The sequence below is a fragment of the Odocoileus virginianus genome, chromosome 17 (genome assembly GCF_023699985.2).
Source record: "Odocoileus virginianus isolate 20LAN1187 ecotype Illinois chromosome 17, Ovbor_1.2, whole genome shotgun sequence".
Classification (NCBI taxonomy): Eukaryota; Metazoa; Chordata; class Mammalia; order Artiodactyla; family Cervidae; genus Odocoileus; species Odocoileus virginianus.
This window is the reverse complement of record NC_069690.1, coordinates 25,940,557-25,966,412: the sequence shown is the minus strand read 5'-3', so window position 1 is coordinate 25,966,412 and position 25,856 is coordinate 25,940,557. Positions and strand designations below refer to the sequence as shown.

Here is a 25,856-nt window from a genome sequence, read left to right as displayed (position 1 = left end):
TTTTGTTTCTGCTCCTCTGCACTGTTTATTCCTTGTTCTCTCAAAAATACTTTTACTGTATTTTTCCTCTAGCAAACGCCTACTTATCCCTCAAATCTCAATTTGCATCACCTCCACTGCAGTGGTCTTCCCCTATCATGCTGAAGGGCAACTGACCATTGTTTGTGTCTTTGGGATCCCCTCTATCCTAGTCCTCATCTTTAACACATCTTCAGATGAACTCTAATCACTTTATTTACTTAAATGTGATTGCGCCGTTTCCAATATATTAAAAAATCCTTGTTTTGGGTAATTGGAACACAGGGCTAAATAAATATTTGCTAAATGATTAGATGCACACACATTATCCTAATTTCTTGGCTATTTTATTCACTTCTACTTAAATTTCTTACTTAATTTATGAATCCTAAGTTTCCCCTCTACTATCCTTTCTCAGTAACAATTTTTCCCATTTTGAAATCTCTCAGCATTTAGATATCAATCTTGTGCCAAATTGCATTTGCCTTTCGGTATTGTCTTGAAATCTTTCTTTAACCTTTCATCATATGCAGGATCAGAATCTTCTCAAGGCAAGAAGGTGACTCTTAATTTAAATCTTAACGCGCAGAAACTGAAACACTCAAGAGTCCATACCGGCATGTGGACGAGAAGGCCCAGCGCACGCGCACTAGGCCCATTTTTGCTTTACAACTTTTTTTTTCCCCCCCGGAGCGTGCGCACCAAAAAAGACAAAGGTGGAGAAAGTGACCAAGCAATCATTCAGGCGCATGCCCGTCCCTAACTTCTCCAAGCCTGGTGGAGCGCACAGCGGTGAAGTGGGTGTGGTCTGACCAAGGAGCATCAGAAACCCTATCCGATTGAGAGAGCTCGGCCCCTCCCTCCCCATGATTGGTTAGCTCTCTGTGTTGTGGGGCGGGGAAAGGAAGAGACAGGGCTGTGGAATGGTGGGGTGGCAAAGAAAGAGAATCAGTTTGGTTCTGCGCAAGCGTAAATCAGCGACCAGGAGAGGGCGTGAGAGAGAGAAGAGGAGTGTGGAAGCCCTGATGCGCTGGCCAGCGAGAGCTGGGTCGCCAGCCTTGACGCGTGCGCCGTGGCCCTCGGGGCCCGCGCGCGGCGGGCGGGTGCCCGGTGCGCCTGCGCAGTAGGTGGCGGCGGCGGCGGCGGCGGCAGAGGGAGGAGGAGGCCGTGGAGCGGCAGCGGCAGCAGTGGGTCCCGGGACTGAGGCTGCAGCGGGGGCGGCGGCGGGCGGAAGCTGAGGTGACGAAGGCAGCGGCGGCGGCAGCCGTTTTCCTCACGGTGGCGGAGACCAAGGCGGCGGCGGCGGACGGGGAGCGGCCCGGCCCCGGCCCCCTGCTCGTTGGCTGTGGCAGGGCCGCCGTGGGGCCGGCCCGGCTCCCGCCCCCCGCGGCTCCCCCTCCGGCTCCTCCTCCGGGGAGACGCCGGGGACCTGGCCCGGCCCGTACTCAGAGCGCTGCTGCAGCCGCCGCCGGGGGAGTCGGAGGCGGTGGCGGCGCCATGGGCGGCCTGGCCTCGGGGGGGGATGTGGAGCCGGGACTGCCCGTCGAGGTGCGCGGCTCCAACGGGGCCTTCTACAAGGTGAGGCGGCGCGCCGGCCAGGGACGCGGTCTTCAGCCCCCTCCCTCCAGCCAGAGCGGGGAAGAGTGGGGCGGGATCGAGGTTCTGGAGCTAGCCCTGACCCTTAGAACCTTGGACCCACGATCCCACCCGCGGCCCTCCTTGGGGGAGACCTCTGGAAGTTAACCCCTTTTTATTTTTGGACCCTCTGTTACACCTGCTTTTACCCGCATCTCTGGAAGTGAACATCAGAGCATTATTGTGCTTGGATCAGCGCCCCCGCAGCCCCCAGGAGAGACCCCATTTACCCCAGCGTCTCATTGACTTTTTCTGTCTCCTAATAGAAGGCATACCTTGGATCTTAATCACCTCTTCCCTACAGTCCAAGCACATGGAGAATTCTCTTTATTCTCCCCTATTACCCCCTTGGGAAGGCCGTCCCATATTAGATCCTTTCATCTTCCTCGGAGAGGCCTCTGCCTACTGGCTCTGGAAGACTCACTCCACTTACATCTTATATTTCTGTTCCCACCCCAAGGAGAAACGGTCAGAAGCTGTTTATGACATTTAGTATCTTTGACCTCAGGAACTCTGGGCTGTGTCAGTCTAGTTGCCTCCTAGCCATAAGGTGGCATCTTTTCACGTCTCTCTCACCCCACCCCTTTATTTCCAAGACTAGTTGGTCTGCTCTTTACCGGAGGATGGTTTTGTATTTGTCATCTCACTTTGACCTCATACATTTAGATCATTCATATAGTTTCTTCATTTTGAGGAGTGTAAGCTTCATACTCCTAATCTCTTATCTATCTAAAACAAGATGATCTCATGAGGATTCCTTCTGTCTTTTTCTTAAGGATTTCCACTTCTAGAAGACTTTTGGTCAACTTGCCCAATTAGGAAACCCAGTAGTCTATTTATTCTTTTTTTTTTTTTTAAAGGAGAAGAGGGCTGTCTTTACATTTTAATATTTATTTATTTGGCTGTGCAGCATTCAGGATCTTAGTTCCTCAACCAGGGATCAAACCCATGCCCCCTGCATTGGGAGTGCAGAGTATTACCCACTGGACTGCCAGGGAAGTCCCCTGAATCTATTTTTTAGGACGCTTTTCCCCCCTTCATTTATATTAAGCTAGAGGGAGACCCCTCTTGCCTCTCAGGCATTTTTATTTATGCCACTGTTGTTATGTTGTTATTTTGAACCTCTTTGTGCTTTATGCCTGGGATTGTCTCAGAGACTTTCCTGCTTCCTGTCTTGTTCTCTCATTTTGCCCTGAGGAGCAGGAACAGTTACCTTCTCATCCGTTATTTGTGAGGACAAGAGCCCCCTTTCCTCCACTTCCCCTCAAGCCTTTCCTCCCATAGTAGACCTCTCCACCTTCGTACCCTTGGAAATGACTTTTTCCAACTCCTTCCCTGTGAAGTCTTACCTTGCCATAACTGGAAAGGGCCTTATATTAACTCTTGGAGTAGGTTTCTGCCCCAGCTTCAATTGATAAGTTCAGTGTAGTCATTTTTGACCCACTCTAAATGCCTATTCATTCCTGCCTGACTTCCCCTCACCAGATTTCTTTATATTCTTCGGTGCCTGTGGGTACTCACATCTGTCTTAATTTCTCAATTTAAGTCTGTGGCTTTTTATCCTAGTATTTCTGCATAATCCCCCAAAACTACCTATTCTATGACCCAGCTAACATGGAAGAAGGAAGCGCCCAACTTATCCCTTCTTTCATTCTTTTTCTACATACTTTCGTAACTCATGGGAGTTTTTTCTCTAGCGTGCCTCCATAGCATTTGTTTTCTTTGGCAAAGTCTCTTAATTCCTTTCTGATTCTGATAGAGTACATTTGTCTCTTATATCCTTTCCCCTCAAGCTTGCATTACCTTTGTTGAAATACACTTTCTCATAAGATTTTAACCTCATTTCCCACAGTATCCTGTCCTTCATCAGGGTCCTTCCCAGCCCCAAGAAAGTGCTTCTTAAATTGAGTCTGAGATCAAGATATAATGTTTGCTTTTGTTCCAGAAAGCATGGGAAAGATGGGTATCCAGTTCAGATTAACTGTGTGAGACTGCTGGGAAGGGGCATGTTTCCCTTTCCTCATATAAGTGTTCAGTAGAAAGTCTGTCTCAATCTTTCTCCTTTGTCCTGTGGGCTATATGGCAGTGATAGACTTGATTCAGTGAATTAAAGATAGGATGCTTTGAATCAGAGAATAGAATTTGGAGTTCAACTAAAAGCCAGGTAATAAGGAGTTGTTATTTTGGCCACTTTAGCATTTTCTGCTCCTTGTCTCATTTGAACAACAAAAACATCCTTAAATTCAGTAATCTTTCTTCAACTTTCAGTACCGTATACTTACTGAATCTGACCTTGCTGCTGATTTAATATTCATGACTCAGCAGACTTCAGTGTGGTTCAAGGAGTGTTTACATTGCTTCTAGAACTATAAATCTGGGGAGGTTCCTTTCATCCCTCTCAGAATTGGGTCCTGTTGTTTTTCTTCTTACAGGCTAGAACTGAAAATATCAGAAGTTACCTTGTAGCTATCCCATCAACTCTTCCTTTTCTGTCAGAACTTAATGTACATTATTCTTTAAGGTGTACTCTTCCCAAGTGAAATATCTTCATCTTCCAGGGCACGGTCATCCAACTTTCCAGACCTTGCCTGGATATCCCAATACCTACTCCTTTATTAAGGATATAGCATCCACCTATAAGCCAAAGCCTGTTTGCCATGACTGTTTAATTGAATTGAGTCATCCTTTGGATCTAGGTAGCCTTCTAGAGATTCACTCAACTGCTGTTACCCTCCCTTGCTTATCTTCTCAGTGAGCATGGACTGAGCAGAAAGAGGAACTCACTTTCTACCACTGGTATCTATGAAGGAAAAAACTGGGATAATGTGAGTGGAATTAAGGAGCAGAGAGTGAATTGGAATATGAAATTGAGGAGGTAGCTTGTTTTGGAGAATCTTTGACAAAAAAAGACCTTAGAAGTATAAGAATGAGTGATGTTTTGTTGAACTGCTGAGTAATGTGAGGGAAAAGTGCATTTTTTGTGAATGATTATATCTAGGAGTGGGGAATCGCTTCACAAAAAAAGGCAGGCAAGTGATTCTCTTCTATCTTTTCCACAGTGTTTTATCTCATCCCAGAAATGTTTTGAAAATAGCTAACTCTCTCTCTATTAACTGTTTCTAAAGCTTAGAGATAGACATTTTGGATAAAGTCATCTGCAGAGGCTAGATGAAATTTGTAGAGAAATCCAGACAGACCCTTATAAAGGAAGAAAAGAGAGGGAAGAGATATAATAGTCATTGGTGGAGGAGGGGAGGAGGACATTTAAAAAGGAGCTAAGGAAAAAAGAAGGGCGGGGGGAGGGGAGGAGTTAAAGGGAAGAACCCAAAAGAGAAGAGGAACTTGGGCAAACAGTGAAAAGTAAAAGTGCCTCAGTTGTGAGTGGAGAAGAGGAGTGAGCATTGATGGAGCTGAATGAAGAGTGGGAAAAACATTTCCGAGGAAGGGAATGGCAGAGAAAGCTAAAGCATGGGTATCTAAAGCCAGGCAGGACCAGGAGCCCTGGGCAGTAGTGAGACTCCATAATGAGATCCTGTCTCAAAGAAGAGGAAGACGGCTCATATCAAGAGGGAAATTTTCAGTTTAGATTTAAGGAAAGAACAGTGAATTAAGTGTTTATGATTGATCAGTTCTCCCTCAGGTGGGAGTGACACACATGTGCATTTTTGGTGTTTTCTCTCCTATGCTCGTATTTTGTTCCTATCTGCAAAGCTTAGGAATAGTTCTTATATATATATATGCTTTTTGAGACCCCTAATTTTTTTTAAAGCTTTAATGAGGCATAATTGACATACAACAAAGCATACAAATTTAAAGCATACAATTTAAGTTTTGACATATATATAAAATGAACCATCACCACAATTTCCATCATTCCCAAAAGTCTTCCACCAATGTGCTTTCTGTCATTATACATTAGTTTGAATTTTCTGATTTTTGACAGACATGAAAAGGCAGTTACTGGAAAAAGTAATCTTTCAACAAATGGTGCTTAAAGAACTGCACATCCATAGGTTAAAAATGAACTTTAATCGTATCTGGCACCATATTGAAAAATTTAACTCAAAATGGATCATAGACCTAAATGTAAAATAAAAACTATAAAACTTCTAGACAGGGACATAGGAGGAAACTTCTGTGGTCTTGGATTAGGTGAAGATTTGTTAGATATGAAACCAAAAGAGCAAATTGATAAATTGGACTTTATCAAAATTAGCAATCCCTAATTTTGAGTATTTGAAAAATAGAAAAGGTAGGAAAACTGGGAGCATAGGATTGAATTCATAGCTTTGGCTTCCTCGGTGAAGACAGAGGAAATAGGAAGTAGGGAATTCCTTGGCGGTCCAGCGGTTTAGACTTAGCACTTTCACTGCCTTGGCCAAAAAAAAAAAAAGAAAAGAAAATAGGTAGACCAGCTATTCAGTCATTCCTGTTGCTGTTCCTTGTCAATATCTCAAGTTTGGGGTCTTCTACAAATTCTATTACCCTTTACAAATTCTTAGCAGTGTCATAGTCTAGCATTAAAAAATCTTACATCTTTATTTATTTGGCCATACCACGTGACTTGTAGGTTGTAGTTCCCTACCAAGGATTGAACCCTGGTCCACAGCTGTGAAAGTCCTAACCACTGGACCCACCAGGGAATTCCCTCACGTCTTTTAAATCCCTAATTTTTCTTTCTGTAGGTTGTTTTTGGATTTTGAACTTCTCCAGTGTTCTGATTATTTTCGTATGGCCCAGGTATCAAAGCAGCAAGTTTGCTCAGGTCTCTTGCTGTGTTAGGAGCTAGACCCTTTCTTGGCAGATCCTGATGTCCTCTAGGTGTTCCAGGACAGCCTCACACTGTCTCATGGGATATTCTTAGCTTTGCTGAATGTTGTTGGTATTTTAATTGAACTCTGGCAAGCTGCTCAGTGCAGCAGGAGGCAGACAGATAGGGAGGCCCCTGTGGGAGCCATAGGAGACCACTAGTTTCCAGGCTGTTCTGATACAAGTGCTGTTTTTTCCTTCTACTTAATTTCTGTCTCATCTTATTTCTTGATTTTGTAACGTCTCTGTCCATGCCAGGATTACTTCTTTTCTTGCTACCTCACCATTTGTATTCTTTCCCCAGTGCAGCTTTCCCTAGCCCGATTTTTAGATCGCTTATGTTCCCATCTAAAACTAGTTTAAAAGGAAAAAGGCGGGGTGGGGGGGGGGGGGTGTGCCGCGCAGTTTCCTTGTGGCTTAGTGGTTAGGATTTGGGCTTTCACTGCCATGGCCTTGGGTTCAATCCTTGATCGGGGAACTGTTTCACCAGCCATGTGGTGCAGCCAGAAAATGAAAAAGAAACCCTACTTTTGTTGTTTAGTTGCTGAGTCGGGTCTGACTGTTTGCAACCTTATGGAGTATATGTAGCCCCCCCAGGCTCTGTCCATGGCATTTCCCAAGCAGGAATATTGGAGTGGGTTGCCATTTCCTCCTCCTGGGGTTCTGCCCCACCCAGGGATCGAACCCACATCTCCTGCTTGGCAGGTGGATTCTCTACCACTGAGCCACTGGAGAAGCCCAACTGTAGTATAAGATCCTGCAAAGGTGTCTGTTCCTCTAATGGCTGAGGTGGTGGTTAATTGTCTTCTTTTTTTTTCTTTTCACTTTGTTCTAAAATCCATTCTAGGGCTTTGTGAAGGATGTCCATGAAGACTCTGTCACCATCTTCTTTGAAAACAAGTAAGACCTTGGGAATAGAGAATCCAGCATACTAGGTCCTAGAAGGAGAGTGGAGAAGGGGCGACTGAGTCCCATGAGGCATGTAATAGGTGGGCGAGAGCCAGGGGTTTGGGTGGGCGACCTGTATGGATCCTAGGAGAGGAAATGGTGCTGGTGGGGGCATTTGACTCAGTATTTAGGTTCTAGCAAGAGATGGAAGACACTGGTATGGAGCAGAGCCTGGAATTTAGCTTCTAATCACCAGGGAAGGTGGAAAATGTCCAGTGGAGGAAGTTACCTTTTTCTGAAGAAACAGGCAACCACACTAGCCTGAATAGCTATCATATCACTGTTTCCCTTGCAGCTGGCAGAGTGAGAGACAGATTCCTTTTGGGGATGTCCGGCTACCACCTCCAGCTGACTATAACAAGGAGATCACAGAAGGGGATGAAGTGGAGGTAAGGGCCTGAAGTCCACCTTTTCTAAACATCACTTTTCCCAGGATTCTGCATTTCCCTTACCCTGATACAGGTATTATAGGCTCCTTACTGCTTGTTTCACTCTCCTTCCTCCATCTAGCTAGGCAGTCCATTGAGGAGTGAAGTGCAGCAGTTTTCTGTCCATCACCATTGTGTCAATCAAACCTTTAGGGAGCTTCCCTGTTTCAGGGGATCCGCTTTTCTTCCATTTATGATAACAGCATCTGAACTCCAGTGTCCTCTGATTTTAACAAGCAGCTCCTTCCTCTAGTTTCCTTCATCTTGGTCTAGGATGCTTCCCAAGAGTCTTAATGCTCATTCTATTCTTGATGTTTTTAGATGGGCCTCAAGATCTCTTTTATTTTCAACTTCTCTTCAGGTTTATTCTCGAGCCAATGAGCAAGAGCCTTGTGGCTGGTGGCTGGCCCGGGTGCGGATGATGAAGGGAGATGTGAGTGACTGATTGTCAAGGTCTTTGGGGAACTGCCGAAACATTTTTGTCAGAGAAAGGTGGGAGGTAGAAGCTCATGTTATCCACACCTTCTTCTTTCTTTCCTTCTGCCAGTTCTATGTCATTGAATATGCTGCCTGCGATGCCACTTACAATGAGATTGTCACCCTGGAACGGCTTCGGCCAGTTAATCCCAATCCCCTTGCAACCAAAGGCAGCTTCTTCAAGGTTACCATGGCTGTGCCTGAGGATCTGAGAGAGGCGTGAGTGTTTGGGATGTTGGGTGTGGGGCCCCCTTTATGGTCCTCATCTCTGCACGTGTTTGTCCCAGGCCCCGCTTCTGGTGTGTTTTCTGTTCCCTGGCCCTCTAGAGTCCTCTCTGCTCCCAGTTCTGTTTCCTCATCTCTGTTCTTTAACTGCAGTCCATATTTTTCTCAGTCCCTCTCTCTCCCCTGAATGTTCAGCTATACTCTACACTCTGCCCTCTGAGCACTGTTATTTTTTCTCTGCAGCTGCTCCAATGAAAACGTCCATAAAGAGTTTAAGAAAGCGTTGGGAGCGAACTGCATCTTTCTCAACATCACAAATAGTGAGCTCTTCATCCTGGTGAGTTTATTTTGCCTGAACTTCACCAAAACCCTTCTCCCCTTTTAACTCTTTTGCAAGAAGGGAAGAGCTAAAGTGTGCTTCTATTTATTTGTCAGAGAGGACTTTATTGCTCCTGACTCCTGTGGACCCAGGTTAGCCCTACTATTCCTTAGTCTTTCTCATGTATGACCTTAATTTTTTTTCAACCTGACCATCATATTGCAGTCTGGGTCAAGGACCCTTCTTGCGTATTTGGACTCTCAGAAACAGTATGATTCTCACCTGTGCTTGCCACGTAAAATCAGTTCCCGTAGGCACCCAGATGGTAGGCTGTTGTGAGACCGACAATGATTTTCTCTTCCTCAACTTTGTTTCTTAAACTCCTGCCCTTTTCCAGAGACTCAGGTGTCCTGATTCCCAGTTCCTGACTCTCCTCTAAAACATAGGCAGTTTTAGTGACTTTTCTGTTGGTTTCTTTCCAGTCAACCACGGAAGCCCCTGTGAAGCGAGCATCCCTGCTGGGTGATATGCATTTTCGAAGCCTGCGAACCAAACTGCTGCTCATGTCGCGCAATGAAGAAGCTACCAAGCACCTCGAGGTAAGTTTGGGCTCCACTTTTTACTGCTGAATGGTATTGTTGTCTTCCCTCCCACCTCATCCTCCACTCATACTCTTTATGTTTACAGAACAGAGGTTAAGGTCTTTCTGGGCCATTAAACCTGGGTCTGCTATTTCATCTCAGACTCCTCCGGATGGCAGAGCTCCATCATGTTTTTAGTGTGAAGCTTTTTTTTTTTTTTTAAAGCTACGGGACCCTGTGACCAAGTGAAATTTTACTTGAAAGCACAATGCATAAGACAAATGAATAAGAACAAGTCTGTCTAAAAGTAGAAGAGGGTGTGGGTCTTACCTCCACTGGGTGCCCCCAAATTACCTCTGAGAACCAAACCACTTTGTGAGAGCCATTTGTACACTGGAAAAGATCCCTGATCCTGGGATCAATCCTGTCTTGCTTTGTCAAATAATTGACCTTTGGCAAATAATTTGATTCCAGTGACTTTTCTCTTCCTTATCTGTGACAATGAGGTAGTTGAAGGAGAGTGCTTATGCAAGGTCTTTTTGAATCCTGATATTTTATGATGGTCAGATTCCCTTAGGAATTATACTGTCCTAAATGAGGTGCACGTGTGTATGTGTTATTTGAACATCCATTTCCTGTTAATCAAGTGAACTGATCTCCATGGGGGCCCGTGCAAATTCTGGCGCATGGTAACCTGTACTCTGGGGTGCTCCTCAGGGTGCTGCCAGGGCCCTTCCCCTTTGCCACCCTTGTCCTTAGGCCTCCCTCTGAGGACTGGTTGAGAAATGAAGTGGTAGCATGGTGTGTCATAGCCTCTTTTTATGCTTTTCTCAACCTTGTGTTTCTCCTCAACTTTTTGGGTTTTATTTTGGGAGTTTGTATTGATTTGGTTAAGGTAAATATTCCTTACACTTGCATTTACTATGTGAAAAGCCCTTTCTTAAACACCAGTCTTATTTAATCCTCTTGTTAGTCTGGGAATGGGGCAGGTCAGGTGTAAACATTTAGTGGATAACAACAGAGGCACAGAGAGTATGTTTTGTTTGGGATTATACAACCAGGTCGTGTTAGAGCCAAATCCAGAACTTTGATGGCTCCTAGCCCAAACCCTGCCGCCATTACCTCCCCTGCCCACCAAGCCATTGGTACTGAGAAGGTAGGAATGGAATGAAGCATTCCTAAATTCTCCACACAGGTCCTGGTGGTCAGCGGACTTCCGGATAGTTCTGGCTCTCTTTCAGTCTTTTTTTTTTTTTTTTCACAGTCTTTTCTTATTGAAGTTATGCAAAGCATCAGATTCCTGGGACAGGTGTCTGAAATTTCACCATGATTCCTATAGGTCAGTGTCTTATTTTCTTTCAGACAAGTAAGCAGCTGGCAGCAGCTTTCCAAGAGGAGTTCACAGTGCGAGAGGACCTGATGGGACTAGCAATTGGGACTCACGGTGCCAACATCCAGCAGGCCCGAAAAGTACCTGGGGTGACTGCCATTGAATTGGGTGAAGAGACCTGCACTTTCCGCATCTATGGGGAGGTCAGCAAAAGATAAGATACCTGTCGTCTAAGTCCCTTCAGGGATAGAGAGAAGAGTGTGTGAAATATAAAGGAAGCCTGTCGTGTTCACCTCCCTCCCCCCTTTTTTTTTAATATGCATACTTTTTCTTTAACTGGAGTATAGCTGCTTCCTCCCTCCCAGACTTTGGCGACAACACATTTTCCCAAAGACAGAGAGTAGCAGGAAGATCACTGTTTGAGATCCAGGTCCTCTGTTTTATTAATAACTCCCAATTCTTCTCTTAGACTCCTGAAGCATGCCGACAGGCCCGGAGCTATCTTGAGTTTTCTGAGGACTCTGTGCAAGTGCCCAGGAACCTGGTTGGTGAGTTGAAGTTGTGTATGTATATAAGAGAACATGTTGGGGGCCAGATGTGAGATGCTCTAAAGTGATTCTGGCTTCACACCTCCCGGTGAACTTCGTTTCACAAGGACAGATCAGTCCATAGTTGGAGTGACAAAAATGGGAGAACTAATTTCTAGGGATTGTGGTATTTTGTCCTGTGAAAACACACCAGAAGCCTAGAAGCAGGAGATTCATTAAATAGAATTATTTCATAGAAGCTGGAAAACTGTCTGTTTTTGCTCTTTTTTCTTTCCTTAAAAAAAAAGCCTAACTCCTCTTTTACCTATTCAGGCAAAGTGATTGGAAAGAACGGGAAAGTGATCCAGGAGATTGTGGATAAATCTGGTGTGGTGAGGGTTCGAGTTGAAGGTGATAATGACAAGAAGAACCCCAGGGAAGAGGTATGGGGCAACTACACCTAGAGATTGGTTTCCAGAGTAGATGTGATTGTTCTCCAACCCATTCTCTTGAGGGCTGGGATTTCTAGGGGATGGGGCATGGGAACTTTGGTTTTTCCTAGTAGATGGAGAGCCCAGAAAGATCCCTTTTGGGTAGGTTTCTCTAGAAGACAAGGTGGACTTAATACTTGATTTGAGTCTGTTTCTAATCCATGTGTCCTTTGCTCTCCAGGGCATGGTTCCTTTCATATTTGTTGGCACCCGAGAAAACATCAGCAATGCTCAGGCTCTGCTGGAATATCACCTCTCCTACCTGCAGGTACCCGAGCCAGGAGCCTGGGAGAGGAAAGACCCACGTGTACAGGGGACTCAGGAGCATGCTGGATGGAGTTAAAAGTGGTGGTTTCCAGTTTGTGTCTCTGAGTAGAATAGAAACTGTTAGGTGGAAAATTGGGGCTGTGGAGTTGGAACCCATCATTTTCCGTTTTAAGCCTTGTGTCCTGAGAGTTCAGGTCCCTAGGGACAGTGGGGCAGAGAAGCATGAAGAGAGACTGTTGATCTTACACTTCTCCTTTCTTGTTTTTTCTCCATCTTCTACCCAACCAGGAAGTGGAGCAGCTCCGCTTGGAGAGGCTGCAGATTGATGAGCAGCTTCGGCAGATTGGGCTGGGCTTTCGGCCTCCTGGAAGTGGGCGGGGCAGTGGCAGCAGTGACAAGGCTGGATATACCACTGATGAGAGCTCCTCCTCCTCCCTTCATACCACTCGAACCTATGGGGGCAGCTATGGGGGCCGGGGCCGGGGCCGGAGGACAGGCGGTCCTGCCTATGGTGAGACAGCCCTGGGAGTAGGGGGCAAGCGGTGGTGGGGTGTGGGAGGCAGAGGTCTGGGTGGAAACTTGAGGAAAGGGTGATTGAGAAGATGAAGTGATTGGCTGAGGGACTGAGGAGTGAGAGGGAGAATTTTCCAGCTTGGGGGTGGGGATGGATCCTGGGATAGGGTGAGTGACCCTGTTTGAATGCCACTATGTTCTTCAGGCCCCAACTCAGACCTATCCACAGCTTCTGAGACGGAGTCAGAGAAGAGGGAGGAGCCCACCCGAGCTGGGCCTGGCGACCGGGATCCCCCGACCCGGGGGGAAGAAAGCCGGAGGCGTCCGACAGGAGGCCGGGGTAGAGGACCCCCACCTGCCCCCCGGCCCACCTCAAGATACAACTCTTCATCGATTAGCTCAGGTACCAGAAGCAGACAGCTGGGTTCATGAATGTGGGCCAAAAGGAAAGATGGTGGACACCTGACTCCCAACTCCTTCTTCCTCCAACCAGTGCTGAAGGACCCGGACAGTAATCCCTACAGCCTATTGGACACATCCGAACCAGAGCCCCCAGTTGATTCAGAGCCTGGGGAACCCCCCCCAGCAAGTGCCAGACGCCGCCGCTCCCGCCGCCGCCGCACCGATGAAGATAGGACTGTCATGGATGGAGGCCTAGAATCTGACGGGCCCAGCATGACAGAGAATGGCCTGGGTAAGGGGTGTATGAGGGTTTGAAAAATTACAACTGGGCAAGAATTGAGGGAGTGGGAGACTGATGCACAGTTCTCATTTTCCCCTGCCCCACAGAAGATGAGTCAAGACCCCAGCGTCGTAATCGGAGCCGCCGCCGCCGTAACCGTGGTAACCGGACTGATGGTTCTATCAGTGGAGACCGTCAGCCAGGTGAGCTAACACTGGATTCCAGCAGACTGCCTCAGAGAACAGGATGCCTCTTATCCTGTGGAAACTAGGGATTGGGGTTCAGTGGGTGTCTAGGGGCTGAATACCTGGGTTCCTTCTGAAACTTGATCCTCTTGTCTTCCCCAGTGACTGTAGCTGACTATATCTCCCGAGCAAAGTCTCAGAGCCGCCAGCGGCCACCCCTGGAACGCACTAAACCTTCAGAGGATTCTCTTTCAGGGCAGAAGGTAGGCAAGGAAGACATAGTTTACCCCCACTCCCTTTTGTGTTGTTCTGGAATAGGGGGCACATGAAAACTCGCTAAGAAATCTCTTGTGAAATTGCAGGGAAGGCATGCAGCTGGAGTTCAGGCTGCGTGTAGAATAGTGAAAATTTTGTATAGAAGAGAAAGGGCCATTTGGTTCATATTTTCTGGATCCCAGTAAAAGTGACTACTGGCAACCAACCCCTGGGTCCCACCAGATGCCTGGAGCTCTTAGGTGGTAGGGAATGGCATTACCTGAATTTCTACTGACCTCCTTTCCTTCCTCTCCATTTTCTTTTCCCACTCTCCCTTCAGGGTGACTCTGTCAGCAAGCTTCCTAAGGGCCCCTCAGAGAATGGGGAGCTCTCCGCCCCCCTGGAGTTGGGTAGTTTGGTGAATGGGGTTTCATAAACCCTCCAGCCTGCATCCCTCCCTTCTCCATCTCGCTTGCTGCCCAACACCAATGGCCCTCACAGGCCCGACTGACCTGCGCTGGAGCTGCTCTTATCTAGGGGGGAGGGGGGTGGCACAGCAGCTTGGGTCCCCCCCAGCCTCCAGGAGCTAGTGGAGGGGTGTGTAACAGGGTCCTACCCCCTCCCTATTGTCCACCCTACCCCCAGGGTGAGGGGAGCCTCTCTCCTTCCCCATCAGACTGGATGTGCCTTTATCCTCTAATGCCCCAATCTCTCTCTGAACACCCCCATTCTCCGCCTGTTGGTGCGGGGTGCTTCTTGACCCACCCAGATTTGACAGTTCAGGGGGGCTCCCCTGCTATCCCTCCTCCCATCCTGTACCCCCCATTTCTGGGGCCTCATCACTGTGGAAGACGGGGATAGTAAGGGTATAAGTGGGTGGGAGGCATGGGGAAGGTTTTGGAGTAGAACCAGGGGTGTGTATGAAGGGGGGTGACAAGGTCCCCCAGGGGAGGGGGGGACCAACCTTGTCTGGTGGATGAGAAGGCGTATTTATTTTTCACTGTACAGTATTTAAAAAGAGAATAAAAAAAATCCAAATGGCTCTCTGGTTCCTGTACCTTCCTTGTGCCCAGTTTGGTCCATCTGTTTCTATAGGAGTGACCTGCCCTGGCCCTTGTTTCCTGTATCACCACACCTGGCTTCTCTAGCATTCCAGAGATGGTCTACGTCTGGGAATTTCTGACATTCCTGAATTCCCCAGGCCCAGGTACCCTCCTGGTCTAGAGAAAAGCAGCTGGTGCTTTGCTGCTTCTCCCCTCCCCCAGGTTTGCTGGTGGAGGGAGCTAGGCCACTCCTATACCCTGAGTCACAGCGGGCTAGGTAGGGCTGCTCTGAGCTGGAGCTGTTCCTGCTAAGAGCTGAGAGCAAAGGCAGGCTGCTTAATCCGATTACCTGAGGCCTGGGGCTTGGGCTGGGCCTTGTGGAGCGTGGGGAGCAGGGTTCCCTCAAGACAGCCCCTGGAACCTAGGTGTTGAGCCCTCATTCCTGCTGGTACTCTGCTCTGGATCCAGGCTTCCTCTTCAGCATCCATATCACTGATATCTCAGCCTTGGTTCTTCCTGGGCTTCCTCGCGCCCTGCCTCCCAACTCTGAGGTTTAGAGATAAAACATGTGGAGAAACCTAGGTTTGGGGGCTATAGTGGTGAGGTTTTAAATTTTCTCACCTGGCAAGGGGTTGTATCACCACCCAAGCACCTGCTGGGATGACTCAGGGAACAAAAATGGCCTGCCTGCCTGCCTCCTGACTGCCTGACTTTTCTGCCCCCGGGCTGGTCAGGGGTTTGAGGAGTTGTAGGCACCAGAAAAAGGTTTGGGTTAGTGGGTTGGGTGTTCCCACCTTCCCAGCACAACTCTGACCCTGAGGGCTCTTGATCCCCCTCTACTTGATCCCATTGTGCAAAGATATTGACTTTAAATTGCTGTGCTTAAGAAGGGAGGGGTAGATGTTCTGGCTACAGGGGCTGGAAGGCCTGACTTACGGGTCTAGGGTGGAGAGGGGGTGTGGTCCCCTGGGGGGGGAGTGTTGGGGGCTGGGAAGAACGGGGCACCTGGGTTGGCCTAAGGGAGGGGGATGTTGGCGCCCTTAAGGAGGCGCGGTCGGCTGGGAGGGAGTGGGGAGGAGCCAGTCGTTAAAAGCTGTTCCCCAGCCTGGCCCACCCGCCTGCCACAGACGCTGAGACCAGGTGAGAGAGGGCCGTGGCACCTGGGCTACGCTGCCTGGCTGTCGCGGGACCCTCAGTCGCAGAGGTTTACCGCCTTCACCGAAGCCGGGCCCTTGGCGGGCAGCGGGCAGGGGAAGCCAGACTGGGTCGCCGGGAACCTCGCAGCCACAAGGAAAGAGCACAGCCTGTACAGGAGCGGGTACCAGGCAGCGGTTTTTGTGCTGGACTCCGCAGAAGCGCCCGGGAGCACGGGCTCAATTATAAGGACTCTGAACTCGGGGGGGGTTTATACCTTTAAGGACACGAGTTTCTCTGTGAAGACTCCGGATTATAAAGACACTTAGGATACCGGGTTTGGGGATCAACGTTTCACTTTGGAGGGGAGGGCGTGTAGAAACGCCCTCTGAAGGCTTCCCTTCTGCTCCCCAATGGCGGTACCGGGCTCCTCACACGACCAGGCCTGGAACCTGGACCCTCCCACTCCCACGGCCCCTACCGCCTTGTCCTCGGGCCCCCAGGAACGGGAGGGCGCCGGGAGCCCAGTTGTCTCCAGGGGGCTTCCCTTGGAGAAGGTCAAACGGCCCATGAATGCGTTCATGGTGTGGAGCTCCGCCCAGCGCCGCCAGATGGCGCAGCAGAACCCAAAGATGCACAACTCGGAGATCTCCAAGCGCCTGGGTGCGCAATGGAAGCTGCTGGGAGAGGATGAGAAGCGGCCCTTCGTGGAGGAGGCTAAGCGGCTCCGAGCCCGGCACCTGCGCGACTACCCCGACTACAAGTACAGGCCCCGGCGCAAGACCAAGAGCGCGGGCGCCGGGTCACCCCACTTCAGCCAGGGAAGCAGTGGCGTGGCTGGCGGCGGTCCAGTCTGGGGGCCTGGATATGCAGCCAACCAGGGGAGCAGAGGCTTTGGGTACCAACCCCCCAACTATTCGACAGCCTACCTTCCTGGCAGTTATGCGTGAGTACCCGGGGAACAGGATGACAGAAACTTGTGCCCCTGTCCTAGAGCCTGGGTGGGGGCAGATATCAGAGAGCCTGGCTGGCAGGGGTCCTGAGCCCACCCAAGTAGGGGACAGTCATGGAAGAGTTTGGAGGGTGCCCGATGAAGGGTGGGAGACTTCGGGGGAGCCAGGGTCTTTCTTCCATCAGTCAGTTGGTGGTGACACTGCAGGAGCAGCAACCTGGATGTGACTCTTCTAGTTACCTGAATTTCGCGTCTCCCCTCCCCCCACCCGGGCCCCCACTTCTGGCCCTCGAGTGACCCGGCTTCCTCTCCCAGCCCCGGGGCAAGGACAGGCCAAGCCCAACTCTACCCCTTCCTGGCCTGCCACCCCAAAAGAGGAAAACAGGCACGCGGCACGCAAGCTCGCACTTGAGCGTGCCCCGACATGGTTGCGGCGGCGGTGCAGCTCTAAGCCATCCGGTTCCCTTCCCTACCATTGGTACTTAGGGGGGTCCGGATAGCCAGGGATGGAGGGGTGGGTGATTAGTTCTACCTGTCTGTGTAGAACTTGTCAAAACTACCCCCACATGCGAGTTGGGGACCCTACTTGACACCTCCAACCCAGGGAGCAAATGCCTTCTAACCACGGTGTTTCTCTTTGCAGCTCTTCCCACTGCAAACCTGAGGGCCCCGCGCCGTGCTCTCTCCCTCAGAGTAACCCAAGGCTCCAGGGGGAGCTACTCCCCGCTTACAGCCCCTACCCACCACCAGGCTCTCCCACTCTGTACAACCCACCCCTCTCAGGGACCCCCTTGCCCCTGACCCACCTCTAACCCGCACAGACGTGGCCTGCCCAGAAAGGTGTCCAGTCTCCTTTTCTACGTTTCTACCCAGAACACCACCACGCCCACTCCCAGGCTGCTAATCCTTTAGAACTATGTTGGATCACAGTTCAGAGATGAGCAGTACTCCTCAAACCCCAGAAAGCTAGGGGAAACAACACCCACAGATTTTTTTTTTGTAGGCTGAATACAGTTTTGTACAATTAAACCATGTCTCTGAGTCTTTATTGTTCCATCTCTGTTCCCCTTTACTGCAGCAGGAACCAGCAGTCTCCACTCCCTTCCGCCTGGACCTGCCAGAGCAGGAACCTCCTCACCCCACCCTGGGGCCCTGCCTGAGTCATTCTTCTGTCCCCCCCCCCCCACCCCCCACCAAGCACTGGGGTCCAGGAGACAGTCTGAGCCAGGCTGGGGGAGGAAGGAAACCATAAGCACCTGGTCCCTTCCACTGTCCAGGCTCTGTCCTTCAGGGTCAGAAGGGAAGTGGGGAAATGGGGAGGACAAGGTAAGACTTTTGCCCAGAATAAATTAACTAGCTAGAAACTTCTGCTAAAGGAAGAATTTTAGCCAAATGTTTAAATGAGTCCAGAGCATATACACAGGACAGCACATAATGTTAAAATGTCAGCCTGAAAATCTCCACCCCCCTCCTTTCTAAGGATCTGGGCCAATCAAAGTTGCAGAAGAAGGGAATGGTTAAAAGTCACACCAGCAAACTGATCCAGATGAGAAGGACCCCAAGGTTGGGTGGATGAATGGAAATATGGGAATGTACTCAGAGAGCCAACTCAACTCTACTGCTTTTTCTTCTTGTGGGGAGCCTTGGCATTCCAGTAGAAGAGGACCTGGGCAACGATGAGGCCATTGCAGAGAGAAGAGACTACAAAGGTTCCAGCCATGAGGGGGTCTCCAGTTTCCTGGGTGAGAGACACAGCTAGGGTCACTTAAACATAGTGATAAAGAGTTCCAAAAGAGGCAGCTTGAAGTCCTCGGGCAGGGAGAGTAAGGTGAAGTTATGGTGCCCTCTAGAGGGAAGGAGGTGCACTCACCTGAATGGAGGTGAATATTCGGGCCAGGGACCCTCCAAACAGCAGAAACACTGTGATGCCTGAGAGCTGGCCTGTGTGCCCATTGCGGTAGTTGGTGGCTGCCTGGAGCAGCTAAGGGAAGAATTGAGACACCCTTTGTTCTGTCACCTGAACTCTTTCCATGTTCCCATGTTATTTCTCTATTCTCAGTCCCACCCCCTATAAACTTAGGGTTTCTCCTCTACTCTTTACCCAGCCCCCTTCCCAACGTCCTCTCCCTTGTTCCCAGCACCCACCCTTCCCACCACCACAGAAGGCATGTTGCAGGCCTGGAGCAGGGTGACTACAGCCTGGGGCGTCAGTGGTGAAAGCAGCACCAGCAGGACCAGGGCGTAGCATGCTAGGAAAGCAACACCTGGGAGACAGGGAAATAAGGAGTCCTTGTCAATTTCTGAGCCCCCTGGCTTCCCCAAGCCTGCCTTCCCAGCAAGGCTCCTGAGAGCTGGCAGCCAGCTTGTGGGTCAATCCTCAGCACCTTTCACAGTCTGTCCTCTGTAGTGCAGGATCAAGAAGGCGATGGTGATTGTCTGGAGCATCAGGAACAGGGCTTCACCCCAAGAGCTGCAGAGTCAAGAGTTGGGAGGAAGAATGGCGGGCCTGGAAGAGGCAAGGAAAGCCTCCAGAGCCCATCCATCTTGGGGACACAATTCTCTGATTATTCCCTATCCGCCACAGCCCTACTGGTCCCTTACCTCCTGCCTCCCGGCAGCCCCCATGCAGTTGATTCAGGATTGGAAACGGGGGGTTCTTGGGTTGCTCACCTCCTCTCATCATCACCATAGATGATGACTAAGAGTTCCAGAAAGGTTTAAGCCTTCCTGTCCTTTTACCTCCCTCCCTCTAACCCCCATTAGAGTTTTGAGCATTCACCCTTGGAGATAAAGGGCAGGGCCCCTCACCTGAAGGGAAAGTTATTGGTGATGCTGTAGACCATGGTCCCAGTCAACGCCACTAGCTCTAGCATCACCGACTGAAGACTCAATCCTTCGGCACTCTTGGCTCCCAGTATTTTAAACACTTGGGGTAGTTTTACTGGGAAAAGAGGATGAGAAGGGCAAGGTTGAGGAGCTGACATCCCTTGGGTGCACAGCACAACAGCTACAGAGCAGACCTGGAGGCATGTTAACCACTTCTAGTTAAGAGACCCATTCAGTTTATGTTATCTCAGCACTCTACCCACCTCCCAGCAGCAGGAATTGAAGATGATAAGAAACATACCCAGAAGTGAGCCAGCCACAATGCCCAGCCCCAGGCCTTTGCTGAGGAGAATCTTGAGGCAGGGAACTAAGAGAAAGTAAGCAGAGATGAGACCTCTGGAACCCAGGCCAGGACATGCAGACCTAAAGGCTTTAAGTGCTTTAAGATCTTGACATACCCACAAAAGGACATCTTGGGTGGTCTGAAGGCAGATAAAAAAGGCCTAGTTCTTCCTACTCCAAATTATATTACGTTCAGACAAGGTGACTCCACAACAGCTTTTACCTTTTCTTTCCTCTCACCCACTCTTCCGTTCCCTGACCATCACACCTAAACTCCTTCATCTGACTTCCAGGGCTCTCCACTGCTTCCTTGTGTAGAGCTGAACAAGGCCCAAGAGTCCTCTGATCCTTTATTCCCCGCCTGTGAGCAAGTAGGCAATCCACACGTCTTTTCTCTCCAAGGATAGGTTTCCTTTATATCGCTCATTCTAGAACACTGTTCCTGGCCCCTACTCAGGAACTTCAACGTCCTGCTTTTATGTTCTAGCTACCAACATCTTCTCGAGCCGGGAAGTCCACCCCCAAGGTGTTTGCCCCAGTGGTAGTCTGACTATCATGGGTCATGAACGCAGCTAAAACATTGTCCTGGGAGAACAGAGGGGTACCAAAAACTGACGGGTGTGGACTGTGAAGGCTTCCCTAAAGGTCTGACGTCAGAGGCGGGTTTTGGCTGTGGCGTTGCCTAGTAGATAGAAAAAGGAAGCCAGACAAATTAATTCCAAAATTACACCGTGAGCAATTGTGGAGGCTGGGAGGAAAGCCATTAGGATGGCAGGAGCCTTGGGGGCGCCACAGAAGGCCTCGATTCATAAGAGGCTTTGAATCATTTGTAACATTGCTCCTGAAGGTGTACAGATCTATTAGATGTTAGAACGATCTAATCAGATCTTAAACTGTGTTTTGTAAAATTTGAGTCTTTCCGTCTTTCATCGGTCGCTAAAGCAAAGTACTCCCACCTGGCAACTCCCCCTCTCGCCCAAATATGGAGTCCTCATTCTACGGAGCCCGAGACACTTCCGCCCCTTTCAGATACGACTTCCGGCCGGAATGCCGTGGCAATGGTCGCCGCCGTCACTTATTCCGCACTCATGGCTCCTTTACGGCCGGGGAGCGCTGGAGCAAAACTCTGACCCGATACCAAATAAAACTTACCATGAAGCAAGTCCCACTGGACGAAAATTTGGTCGTAGCATTTCTCAGGTAAAAGAAGCGGCACCAGCACCCGTTTAAGTGGCCCGTCTACCTCGGCCGCCATATTACAAAGTTAACTTCCGCCAATCCCTCAAACCGCCATTGACTGACGGTGCGCACGCGCGCTCCGAGCGCTCCGCCTCCCGCCTTCCCGCCACTAAGCTGGACCGCGCCCCGCCTCCCTCCCCAGCTCTTCTTTACGCCATCCCACCTTCGTTAACGTAAAATAGGTCTCGCCTGGAAACCACGTTTTTGGATGCGCCCTCCCTGCTGCTCAGATTTTTAAAGCGCGCCATAGCTGTACGCCTGCGCAGTTCCATTTTTCGAGCCTTTGTTTACGCAGTAAGATTTATCCTTCCTTTCTCCGCTCCTCCTCGGCGCCATCTTGTCTTCTTCCAGCTTACTACATTGTTCGAAGTTGAGAGAGAAGGGGCGTGAGTCTCCAAAATGGCGTTGGGTGTGGGCCGTGTAGCTTTTCGCCTCCTGTACTCTCGGTGTCTCCAGAGGACATGGCGCCGATGGGAGTGAGACAGTCTGCGCCAGGCCGCTCACCTTAGGCGCAAGGCCCATGCTTCTCTCTCTTCAGGTTCGCCGAGGCCTTGGCAAATGGGTGCGCTGGGCCAGGACAGTGAAGCAGAGAAAGGGGCGGTGGGGAAGGACAGCCCGGTTTCGGGAGATGGCAGCGTCCCTAGCTGCTACGCGGGCCCAGCCCTGGCCATTTCTGTGAAACGAAGGCCCCGGGGTTCCCTCTCACCCCACTGGCCCGAGGGCGCCACCTCTGGGCCAAGGCCCCCTCCTCGGCCTCCTAAGACCACGTGCTGAGCCAGGACCTGGGCCAGACGGAGGCGCCCTAGCATCTCGCCTTGGGGCATCTCAAGACTACCCAGCAGGAGCGATGCCTTCTGCCACCCAGTGCCAGGACACCAAGTCTTGGTGGAGATGGCACTGGTCATTGCGCTCTGCTGGCTGGGCACCTGCTGGGAGTACCACACCCTTCGGCGACTCCTGCACCACAGACTGCAGGGTCTTATGAGGTGTCGCGAGGAGATGGTGTGTTTGCTGGGTCTCAGCCACGTGCTCCCCTCAAAAAGGGTGGGTCTGCCTTTCTCGGCGGCTGCTTTCTGTAGCCTTACAAGGCTCCTACAATTGGAAGGGCCCCATATTGGCCCTGGGGATGCTCACAGGGCGATGAACTGTAAAGGGGAATTTAGCACTCCCTGGTCTGGTCGTTCAGGCTAGGGCGGTCGGGGAGATGCTTTTTAGAATCCACACTGGGGCTGTCCTGGGGCGGGGGGCGGGGGGGGGGGGGTGCCACCCACCACCACTAGGGGGCACCACACCAGGGACTGTGGGTTGCCCAGGAGCATAGAGGATATTTTATGGAAGTCAGAGTAGGCATTGCGCCTGTAGTTGATGAAAATCCTTTGCAGGTGAGATAGGAGCATCCCAGATGCAGCCAGAGTTTAATCTGGGCTGTTCACTAGCCCGGACACAGTGGGTAGGGCAGGGCATTTGACAGGCTGCTGGGATGGGTGGCTCCCCTGGATTGGAGGAGAGCCCAATTGGACTGGATTGGACTGGAGCAGTCAGAGACCCCAGGAGAAGTGGAGCAAGGGAGGCAAGGCCAGTTTGACAACAGCTGTGCCAGAGTTTGAAGGAGGAATCCATGAGGGCATTGCACCACACAGTGACATTTTCATCGCTCCTGGTGAGCTGTTTCTAGGACCCTTAGACCAGCCATGGAAGGTACCAAAAGGTGCGTGACAAGAAACTTAACGGCTTTTAATCCTGGCAGGAAGGACAAGGAAAACCAAGGATAAAGATTTGAGCAAGTTTTATTATTTTCCCGTGGGAGATGGGGAATCAGTCATATTTAATAAACATCTTTCCCCTCATCCCTCCCAACTGCATTATCTCTTTGTTCATCAAGACAGGGAAAGATGATAACTTTTATCTTTTTGAGTCAGTTGAGTGATGAGAAATGAGAGCACCTCCTGGTGCCCTGGGTATTGAGACAAATGCTCAGAGGGGTTGGTAAGAGGGTGGGCGTCTTCGGACGACGCAGAAGGTAACAAGCACCAGGGTGAGGAGGCCGAGTAAGATCAGGCCGATGATGAGAGGCAGCAAGATGGACTTATCACTGGGACAAGAGAAACCTGGTGGAAAGACAGGTAAAGTGGGTGTCACGGTGGTGGTTGGGATCAAGGTGAGAGGAAGGAATGTAGGGGATGTTGGGAAGTAGAGATTGGTGAGGCACTCACCTAGATGTCTCGGAGCAGGAAACAAAAGGGAGCCTGGGGAGAGCCTTATAGAGGAGGAAGGACAGTTACCCTAGCTGTGACAAGCTTGATAGGAGGAGGAGATTTGGGGGTGCAAGGAGGGAGAGTATAAGCCTGGGTGGGGGCTTTCAGTGCAATAGGAAAATTCTAGGAGAGAAGAAATAGGTCTTACTTGGTCCAAAGCCCCCTGAGGGGGACAGCTGAGCAGCTTGTAGCTTCAGGGAGAGAAGATCAAGGTGTAAAGCCGGGGAAACAATGATGCTTGCATTTCTGCAACTGAAGCTCTGGCCCAGGGGGGTTTGGAGATCTTGAAGGGATGAGTTCTGAACTGAGAATGTCCACTCTAAAAGAATGAGGAAGAGTTAGCTCCATATCCATGTCTCCACCCACTAGCCTGGGTCCCTTCAGGAACCCAAATATCTAGTGCAAGTGGTGAGAAAGGGAAGGTTACTCACGCACTGCCTGGGGGAAGGACACGTTGTACTCCACAGCCATAAAATTCAGGTAGACAGCGCTCTGCAGTGGATCCTGGGGAGGTGACCGGGAAGACTCAGGGCAGCAGGGGAGAGTGGCATCCAGGTATAGAGTAAGGGAGTATGGCAAGAGGTTGGTAGGGATAGGGTGAGAGGGAGGGATGAGGGTTAGTACCTGCTTGAATCCGAAACTCAGCTGTCCGTAGGGGAATAAGAGGAGCAAGTGGGAATGGGGACCTTCACAGCCCCCCTGGGCCTTCGTTCTGTTGGGGTTCAATACAGAGATGCCCCAGGCCTGTAGAAGTTAAAAGATGAGAGGTGACAAAATTACACAGCTCTGCCATTCCATGTTCCCTTTGTCTTCAGTCTGTTTGTCTCCTCCTCTGCTCTTCCTCACCCCCTTCCCGTTATGTCCTCCACTGTCTTTTAGCTTTACCTCTCCTCCACCCTGGGTTGGGTACAGAACTCGCATCTGAATCTGGGCTTGGAGCCGGACGCAGGGCTGGGAACCATTATTCCAAATGTAGTCTCCTATTGCCTCCTTGGAGCCTGGGCTAGGACTTGGAGAGGGTGGTGGTTCTGGGTGGGGGGATCTGGTGGAGGGTCCTGAACTCGTGGCAGTACTGTTTCTTGTTGGATGAACTGTAGTATTTTGATGACTGGTGGTGGTAGCAGGACTATGAGTGGCTGTTGGGGACTCGCGGCTGGTGGTTCCTGTGGTGTTAGTTGTATGCATGGTGGTAGTGGTGGTTCTGTGGCTCTTGGTAGTTCTGTGGCTGGTTGGTCTAGGGCTTGACGTGCTTTCTGTAGCTGTAGGTGTCACCGTGAAGGATGGCAGCAGAGTGGCGGCTTTTTTATGAGGACAGTCATTCCCTGTCCCCTGGGCTTTGAGGAAAAGACTGGTTAGCAACCCAGGGCAGGTTTCTTCCCAGGGGCCCCCTCCCCTGTCCCCTTCCTCCTTACCTGCTAGTAGCCCCAGCAAGGCCCCAGAGAAGAACACAGCCAACCTCATGACAGAACAGCCTTCACCCAGAGTCCAGCAGTGTTAGTACCAGCTGCCTGCTCAACCAACCCTGTACCCTCTTGCCTTCTGCTTGGAAAAAAGAGGAAATCTCTGACTTCCTGTTAACTGCGGTGATCCCACCCCCAGCCTGACTCAGGCACCTCAGCCCCAGCCACCGTGATCTCTTAGTCATTAAATGATTGGTCCTGGTGTCACCAAAGGAGCTAGCAGCATCATGTGGGTAGTGAGATGGGAGTTTTGGGGAAGTTGATCCTCATGGATTTGTCTTTCTCAGCAAAATGTGCTTGGCAGTTGCAACAAGTGATTACAGAGGCAGCAGCCCCTCTATGGGAGAGCTCACTAGGATATAAATTCAGAACACTCCCTTTTCCCTCCATCACTTCCTCTTTGTCAAAACATGTGAGGTGCTTATGATGGTCCTTGCTCAACCCCTATGGAAAGGTCATACCCCCTAGTTAACATAACCATTTTCCAGTTAAGAAAGCACAACAGAAAGTAACTATTAGCTGGGGGTGGGGGCAGAACCATACCCAACAGCAGGTGGGAGGGAAGAGGAGGGAAGAAATGAGAAGCCAAGGCAGGCAGTTTCCAAGTCATTTTATTCAGAATTTTGTGTTTGTTTCCTGAATCAATAAATACTATACAAAACAATGTAAAAATGGCTACCATTTTCTCTCCCCTGCTCCCCCCACCTGGGGACAATCCCCTGGGCTACGTAGTTCAGGGGTTCGCCCCCCAGATTTGGCCCAGCAGATGAGGTGGAGCAAAATTGTAGCCCCTACTGAATGCATGTTTTCAGAGGAATTCAGCTGGGGTGGGAGAGCCTCTAGGGTTTGGAGGTTGACTACGTTAGGGAAATGGATTAGTGTTTTTTGGGAGAAGACGGCGCCTACCCCAAAGAA

The 25,856-nt window shown here is 50.2% G+C and overlaps 4 protein-coding genes across 6 annotated transcripts; 2 read left to right on the top strand and 2 right to left on the bottom strand.

Annotated features, from left to right (window-relative positions):
* The first annotated feature begins 1,082 nt into the window (after positions 1 to 1,082).
* FXR2 (FMR1 autosomal homolog 2) lies at positions 1,083 to 16,205 on the top strand. 3 transcript variants are annotated; one of them, XM_020869112.2, is made up of 17 exons: positions 1,083 to 1,596; positions 7,310 to 7,362; positions 7,706 to 7,799; positions 8,200 to 8,271; positions 8,386 to 8,534; positions 8,784 to 8,877; positions 9,342 to 9,458; positions 10,803 to 10,973; positions 11,240 to 11,318; positions 11,631 to 11,740; positions 11,970 to 12,056; positions 12,344 to 12,566; positions 12,774 to 12,971; positions 13,062 to 13,262; positions 13,358 to 13,453; positions 13,598 to 13,698; positions 14,786 to 16,205. In XM_020869112.2, the coding sequence occupies exons 1-17, from the start codon at positions 1,516 to 1,518 to the stop codon at positions 14,789 to 14,791; spliced, it is 1,932 nt and encodes a 643-aa protein (XP_020724771.1). In that variant the 5' UTR covers positions 1,083 to 1,515; the 3' UTR covers positions 14,792 to 16,205. The 3 variants fall into 3 exon arrangements, with proteins under 3 accessions (XP_020724771.1, XP_070335115.1, XP_020724770.1); XM_070479014.1 differs by lacking the exon at positions 14,786 to 16,205 and adding an exon at positions 14,031 to 14,732 and having other exon boundaries at positions 1,085 to 1,596; positions 12,798 to 12,971; XM_020869111.2 differs by lacking the exon at positions 14,786 to 16,205 and adding an exon at positions 14,031 to 14,732 and having other exon boundaries at positions 1,090 to 1,596.
* A 75-nt stretch (positions 16,206 to 16,280) lies between these two features.
* On the top strand, positions 16,281 to 17,848 carry SOX15 (SRY-box transcription factor 15). The gene is made up of 2 exons (XM_020869115.2): positions 16,281 to 16,813; positions 17,463 to 17,848. Exons 1-2 carry the CDS (start codon positions 16,281 to 16,283, stop codon positions 17,629 to 17,631), a joined length of 702 nt encoding a protein of 233 aa, XP_020724774.1. The 3' UTR covers positions 17,632 to 17,848.
* Positions 17,834 to 21,283, bottom strand: MPDU1 (mannose-P-dolichol utilization defect 1). Its single transcript, XM_020869114.2, has 7 exons — positions 21,140 to 21,283; positions 19,947 to 20,012; positions 19,628 to 19,760; positions 19,204 to 19,289; positions 18,965 to 19,083; positions 18,690 to 18,800; positions 17,834 to 18,557 (listed from the first exon to the last, which is right to left on the bottom strand). Exons 1-7 carry the CDS (start codon positions 21,240 to 21,242, stop codon positions 18,435 to 18,437), a joined length of 741 nt encoding a protein of 246 aa, XP_020724773.1. The 5' UTR covers positions 21,243 to 21,283; the 3' UTR covers positions 17,834 to 18,434.
* Positions 21,284 to 22,995: 1,712 nt separating this feature from the next.
* Positions 22,996 to 25,789, bottom strand: CD68 (CD68 molecule). Its single transcript, XM_020869119.2, has 6 exons — positions 24,894 to 25,789; positions 24,367 to 24,815; positions 24,106 to 24,225; positions 23,913 to 23,985; positions 23,630 to 23,800; positions 22,996 to 23,334 (listed from the first exon to the last, which is right to left on the bottom strand). The coding sequence occupies exons 1-6, from the start codon at positions 24,940 to 24,942 to the stop codon at positions 23,201 to 23,203; spliced, it is 996 nt and encodes a 331-aa protein (XP_020724778.1). The 5' UTR covers positions 24,943 to 25,789; the 3' UTR covers positions 22,996 to 23,200.
* Positions 25,790 to 25,856: the final 67 nt, after the last annotated feature.

Coding starts and splice junctions, on each gene's coding strand:
- SOX15 (XM_020869115.2), top strand. CDS start 16,281: ATGGCGGTACCGGGCTCCTCACACGACCAGGCCTGGAACCTGGACCCT. Junction 16,814..17,462: donor TACCTTCCTGGCAGTTATGC/GTGAGTACCCGG, acceptor TTCTCTTTGCAG/CTCTTCCCACTGCAAACCTG.
- CD68 (XM_020869119.2), bottom strand. CDS start 24,942: ATGAGGTTGGCTGTGTTCTTCTCTGGGGCCTTGCTGGGGCTACTAGCA. Junction 24,816..24,893: donor CTTGCTGGGGCTACTAGCAG/GTAAGGAGGAAG, acceptor TTTTCCTCAAAG/CCCAGGGGACAGGGAATGAC. Junction 24,226..24,366: donor CAACCCAGGGTGGAGGAGAG/GTAAAGCTAAAA, acceptor TAACTTCTACAG/GCCTGGGGCATCTCTGTATT.
- MPDU1 (XM_020869114.2), bottom strand. CDS start 21,242: ATGGCGGCCGAGGTAGACGGGCCACTTAAACGGGTGCTGGTGCCGCTT. Junction 20,013..21,139: donor CCAGTGGGACTTGCTTCATG/GTAAGTTTTATT, acceptor ACTTTCTCTTAG/TTCCCTGCCTCAAGATTCTC. Junction 18,558..18,689: donor GAATATTCACCTCCATTCAG/GTGAGTGCACCT, acceptor TCTCTCACCCAG/GAAACTGGAGACCCCCTCAT.
- FXR2 (XM_020869111.2), top strand. CDS start 1,516: ATGGGCGGCCTGGCCTCGGGGGGGGATGTGGAGCCGGGACTGCCCGTC. Junction 7,363..7,705: donor ACCATCTTCTTTGAAAACAA/GTAAGACCTTGG, acceptor TTTCCCTTGCAG/CTGGCAGAGTGAGAGACAGA. Junction 10,974..11,239: donor CTTTCCGCATCTATGGGGAG/GTCAGCAAAAGA, acceptor TTCTTCTCTTAG/ACTCCTGAAGCATGCCGACA.